The sequence below is a fragment of the Rhincodon typus genome, chromosome 26 (genome assembly GCF_021869965.1).
Source record: "Rhincodon typus isolate 14 chromosome 26, sRhiTyp1.1, whole genome shotgun sequence".
Taxonomy (NCBI): Eukaryota; Metazoa; Chordata; class Chondrichthyes; order Orectolobiformes; family Rhincodontidae; genus Rhincodon; species Rhincodon typus.
In genome coordinates this window covers 1,128,305-1,133,474 of record NC_063357.1, presented here as the reverse complement: position 1 = coordinate 1,133,474, position 5,170 = coordinate 1,128,305, and the positions used below count along the sequence as shown (strand labels likewise).

At 47.1% G+C, this 5,170-nt stretch overlaps 2 protein-coding genes across 3 annotated transcripts in view; one reads left to right on the top strand and one right to left on the bottom strand.

The window, feature by feature from the left end:
- Positions 1-2,605, bottom strand: part of poldip2 (polymerase (DNA-directed), delta interacting protein 2) — a 13,451-nt gene extending 10,846 nt beyond the window's left edge. The window contains exons 1-2 of the mRNA XM_048612317.1: positions 2,240-2,605; positions 398-479 (exon numbers count right to left, since the gene is read on the bottom strand). Of these exons, the coding sequence (XP_048468274.1) occupies positions 398-479; positions 2,240-2,373 (216 nt within the window). The 5' untranslated portion in view covers positions 2,374-2,605. The remainder of the gene's footprint in view (positions 1-397; positions 480-2,239) is intronic.
- Positions 2,606-2,682: 77 nt separating this feature from the next.
- tmem199 (transmembrane protein 199) overlaps positions 2,683-5,170 on the top strand; it is a 36,289-nt gene continuing 33,801 nt past the window's right edge. Inside the window, exons 1-2 of one of the 2 annotated variants that reach the window (XM_048612464.1) lie at positions 2,683-2,796; positions 3,075-3,268. In XM_048612464.1, coding sequence (XP_048468421.1) covers positions 3,085-3,268 — 184 coding nt within the window. In that variant the 5' untranslated portion in view covers positions 2,683-2,796; positions 3,075-3,084. Of the gene's footprint in view, positions 2,797-2,842; positions 2,969-3,074; positions 3,269-5,170 lie in introns of those variants that run through there. The other variant, XM_048612465.1, reaches the window with a different exon arrangement.

Here is a 5,170-nt window from a genome sequence, read left to right as displayed (position 1 = left end):
GGCCTGCTGTGTTCATCCAGCCCTGCACCTTGTTGTCTCGGATTCTCTGGCATCTGCAGTTCCTACTATCTCTGATTCAGTCTTAGAATCTGCTTTGTTTGAACAAAATCCTCTCACATTCTCCAAAACATCAAGCAAAGGGCAGAGAACAGCTCATTCAGCACAAATCCACACAAGCAGCCAATGTCTGTGCCCTTTACTCAATGCCACTAAGTGAAGCAGAGAGAGGGTTGGACTCTCTTCCAAGAGATTAGGTCTTGGTGTGGATCTGTTGCCACTTACCACCCCCAGGGAGGGCCTATTGCTGCCATGCCAACCCCAGGATGCTGGGGTGGGTTTGTCTCCCACTCCCACCCCCAGGGTCACAATCATTTTAAAGCTCAACTCAAACTCTTACCTGCCCCGTTTCATATTTTCCTTGTTGCTTGAGTGCCTCAAACACTCCAACTGGCTCCAAAACTTTGCCTTCAGGACGATTCCTGCGAAGACAAAAGGAGCTGGACTTCAGAACAGACCTCAATGACAGCGCTGACAATCTGCAATCCACAATCAGTGACCTATGTACTAGTTGTTTGAGCCACATTTTTGCACAGCACAGGATACTGCCACTCCCAGAAAATAAGAAAATTTAATAGACTATACAGCCATTCAAAGGCGAGTGACATTTGTGCTACTTAAATAACAGGTAATGACCATCTTTAACAATAGAGGATCTAACCATCACCTTTTGACATTCAATGGCACTCTCCCCACCAAATCCCCACCGTCAACTTTGTAGACATTATTGTTGACCAGAAATTGAATTGGACTAGCCTTATAAATACTGGAGCTACAACAGCAGATCAGATGCTGGGAATTCTGGGAATTTTGTTCTTGGGATATGGCAGTTGCTGGCTGGGCTAGCATTTATTTCCCATCCCTAATTGCCCCGGAGATGGTAGTACAGATCTGTCCTCTTGAACCTGTGCAGTGCCTGGGGTGTAGGCACACGAACAATACCATTAGAGAGAGAGAGTTCCAGGATCTTGACCCAGCGACAGTGAAGGAACAACGATAAATTCCCAAGTCAGTATGGTGAGTAGCTCGAAGGGGAACTTGAAGATGGTAGCGTTCCCATATCTGCTGCCCTTGTCCTTCGAGATGGAACTGGTCTTGGATTTGGAAGGTGCTATTTTTGCAGTGCATTTGTAGATAATAACCACTGCTGCTACTGAGTGTCAGTGGTGGAGAGAGTGGACATTTGTGGGTGTAGTGCCAATTAGGTGGACTGCTTTATCCTGAATGGTGTCAAGCTTCTTGAGTGTTTTGGAGTAGCAATTGGGGAGTATTACATCACATGCCTGATTTGTGCCTTGTAAACGGTAAACAGGCTTTGGAGAGTCAGGAGATGAGTTACTCACCACAGTATTCCTAGCCTGTGACCTGCTCTTGTAGCCACTGTATTTATGTGGGTAGTCCAGTTCAGTTTCTGGTCAATGGTAACCCCCAGGATGTTCATAGTGGGGGATTCTGTGATTGCAACACAGTTGAATGTCAAGGGATGGCGGTTAGATCTCTCTTACTGGAGCAGGTCATTACCTGGCAATTGTGTGGCATGTTTCAATAAGGTCACCTCTCATTCTTCTAAATTCCAATGAGTACAAGCCCACTCAATCTCTCCCATGTCCTGCCCGAGGCATATCCATCCTTATCCCCTCACTGGGTTCAAGCCTTGCCTCATGCCTCTACACCCCGAAAGCACCACCCTCTGCCCTCTCCCCCCACCCCCAGCGCAGCTTGCTGTGTCCTGTTGCTGGATACAAGATTCCAGGCGCTTTATTACCCACTTTCTCGACTTGTCCTGTCACCTTCAATGATTCATACCCCAGGTCACTCTGCTCCTGATTCTCTTTAGAATTGTTTTCTTTAGCTTATGATGGCTCTCCATATTCCCCCAACCAAAATAAACCATCTAACAACTCACAGAAGCATTGAATATACATTAAACGCTCTACATTAAACTGAATCTGTCACTTATCTCCCCAATACAACAACTTGTGCCTGCTATTTCCAATTTTTGTGTCACCTGCCAATATGGATTATGCCCTTCACTAAAGTTCCAGTTATTAACACATTACTGGCTGGTGCAGCAGATAAATCTGCCAGGGAATGTCCGAAAGGTGTAGGAATTGCGGATTTTGATTATGGAGAAGACCCCCAACCCCAGGCCCGGGGCCTGTGCCCCTGGCCTCCTGCCTACCTGGACGACAGGAGCCGGGCGTGCTGCTGGCGCTGGCCCACGCCGCAAGCCGAGCAGACATTCAGGGCCCGGAGCCGGAGCGCGGGGTTTGTGGCCAAGGCCGAGAGGCAGCGGCTCAGAGCCGGGCCCGCCATCGATCCTGAAGGCCCGACGGTCAGCGAGTCTGGACACACAGCCCGAACCGGCCTCGGGGATGGGCAATACCCGAGTCCGCTTTCTTACGGCGTCACTGCAGGCCAAGGCCCCTCGGCGGGCAAGCGGGCGACCTCTGTCTCTCTGTCTCCCCCGCCGGACGGCAGGCGGCGAGGAGCCTCACTCTGTCTCTTGCCCCGATCCCGGGACTCTGCCCCGAACAAAGATGGCGGCTGCGGTCTGGCGGGTTGCCATGGAGACGGGGCCTAGCGCGGCCTGAAGCCTGCGCCGCCGATTCAAGGTCAGAGTCGCAACAGCAGCTTGTGTCAAATAACGCCGGGGGTTGTTTCTTATTCATTATCTGAAAAAAATTGTAAAATTTAATACTCAGACAGGGCGGTAAAAGTGACTATATTGTATAATAAGTGGGTATTATAATAATAATATTCCCATTAGCAAGCTTCATCGCTGTTTATAAATGATTGTGCTAAATAATGTCCTCATTCTCCAAATCCTCATAAAAGACTCATTATATTTAACTATTTAGAATAGTTTCTGTGGCTCAAGGACTGTAATGAAATCGTAAATTCCTAGGAGGTCGTTACATTTAAATTATTTATCATTGAATTTTCTTTTCAAATAATTGTCCAGCTTTTTAAAGTCTGTGTGTAAGTCGTTATTCACAGGTTGTCTCCTTGCTCAGGTTGGGGACAATGGCATGTGTTCTGAAGGTCAGGAATTGCTTCAAGCAGCAACTCGACCGTGTCCTGAAAGAGGATCATTCCATCCCTGAGGATCTACATTCTGAACTCAAATCCTGCCTCAACAAAGCCCAGTCCCCCTGCACAGTCTCCTTTGACCTGCTGAGAAAACTTCACAAATTCTTACAAGAGAAAGGTGAGTCATCCAGTTCTGGGATTGTCGCCTCTGTGTTAACCAGTCTGAATATACTGGCTGGAACAAAAACAGAAGTTGCTGGAAAAGCTCAGCAGTCTTGCAGCAACTGTGAAGATGGAAGTTCTGAGGAAGGGTCACTGGACCCAAAACGTTAACTCCGATTTCTCTTCACAGATGCTGTCAGACCTGCTGAGCTTTTCCAGCAACTTCTGTTTTTGTTTGTGATTTACAGCATCTGCATTTCTTTCAGTTCTCATTGAATGTAATGGCTGCTGTTTATTAGATCCTAGCTAGTACATTACCACATGCCCAGATTTAGAACTGTTCTGCTGACATTTTGAAGATTTACAAGGATGTTGCCAGAGTTGAAGGGTTTGAGCTATAGGGAGAGGCTGAATAGGCTAAGGCAATTTTCCTGCGGCATTGGAGGCTGAGGGGTGACCTCATAGAGGTTTATAAGATCATGAGGGGCATTGATAGGGTAAATAGGCAATGTTTTTTCCCCAGGGTAGGGCAGTCCAAAACTAGAGGGCATAAGTTTAAGGTAAGAGGGGAAAGATGTAAAAGGGACCTAAGGGGCAACTTCTTCATGCAGAGGGTGGTGTGTGTATGGAATGAGCTGCCAGAGGAAGTGGTGGAGGGTGGTATGATTGCAGCATTTTGAAAGGTTATCTTTTAAAATGGGTACTTGAATAGGAAAGGTTTGGGGGATAGGGGACAAATGCTGGTAAATGGGACCTCATGGATGCCCAGTCTTGAGTTGCTAGACCTGTTTGAAGTCTGTCCCATTTAGCACAGTGATAGTGCCACACAACACGATGGAGGTTGTTCTCAAAGTGAATGTGGGAGTTCATCTCCACAAGGACCGTGCGGTGGTCACTCTTACGAATAATATCATGGGCAGATGCGTCTGCAGCCAACAGATTGGTGAGGATGAGGTCAAGTAAGTTTTTCCCTGTTGTTAATTCCCTCAATACCATGCATAGACCCAGTCTAGCAACTATGTCCTTCAGGACCTGACCCGCTTGGTCAGTAGTACTGCTGCTGAGCCACTTTTGGTGGTGGACATTGAAATTCCCCACTCAGAGTACATTTTGCACCCTTGCTACCTGCAGTGCTTCCTGCAAGTGTTGTTCACCGTGGAGGAGCACTGATTCCTCAGCAGAGGGAGGTTGTTATGTGGTCATTAGCAGGAGGTTCCTGGGGTCCATAGTCAATGATGAGTACTCCCAGGACAATTCCCTCTCAGCAGTTATTCAGTTCCTGTCCCTGGCAGCTATGTCTCCATAATCCTGACTATATTATATTTGTTTTTATCTATTTGTGCAATTAATTTGTTCACTTGGTTGTGAATGCTCTGTGGATGAAGGTACAAAGTCTTGAGGCTTGTCTTTTTACTATTACTTGTCCCGTTTGATCCTGGCCTTTGCTTCCTCTGTCAATCAATCACTTTTCTTGTTCCCCTTCCTGTCTTTTGTTCTTGTCCTTGATTCCCCTTTCTCTGACTACTTACATAGGTTTCCATTTAAAGTCACCCCAGCCACTCGACTCAATGTTGCCCTGGGACACCCCTGCCCAGAAGTAACCCATCCAGTTTGTACTATCCTACCTTCCCCAGAACCAGCCCCAAGACCCTATGATCTGAAAACCTAATTTTAATCCTAAGGTTACTACCTTTGAGGTCCTACTTTTAAACTTATTTCCTAGCTCCGTATGTTCTGCTTTTAGGACCTCATTTTTTTTTAACCTATGTCGTTTGTACCAATGTGTGCCATTACCACTGGCTGTTCACCTAGCCCTCCAGAATGGCCTTTAGCTCCTCTGAGATTTCCTTGTCCTAGCAGGAGCGAGGCAACATACTATCCTTGTTAACAAGGTGCAGGGCTGGATGAACACAGCAGG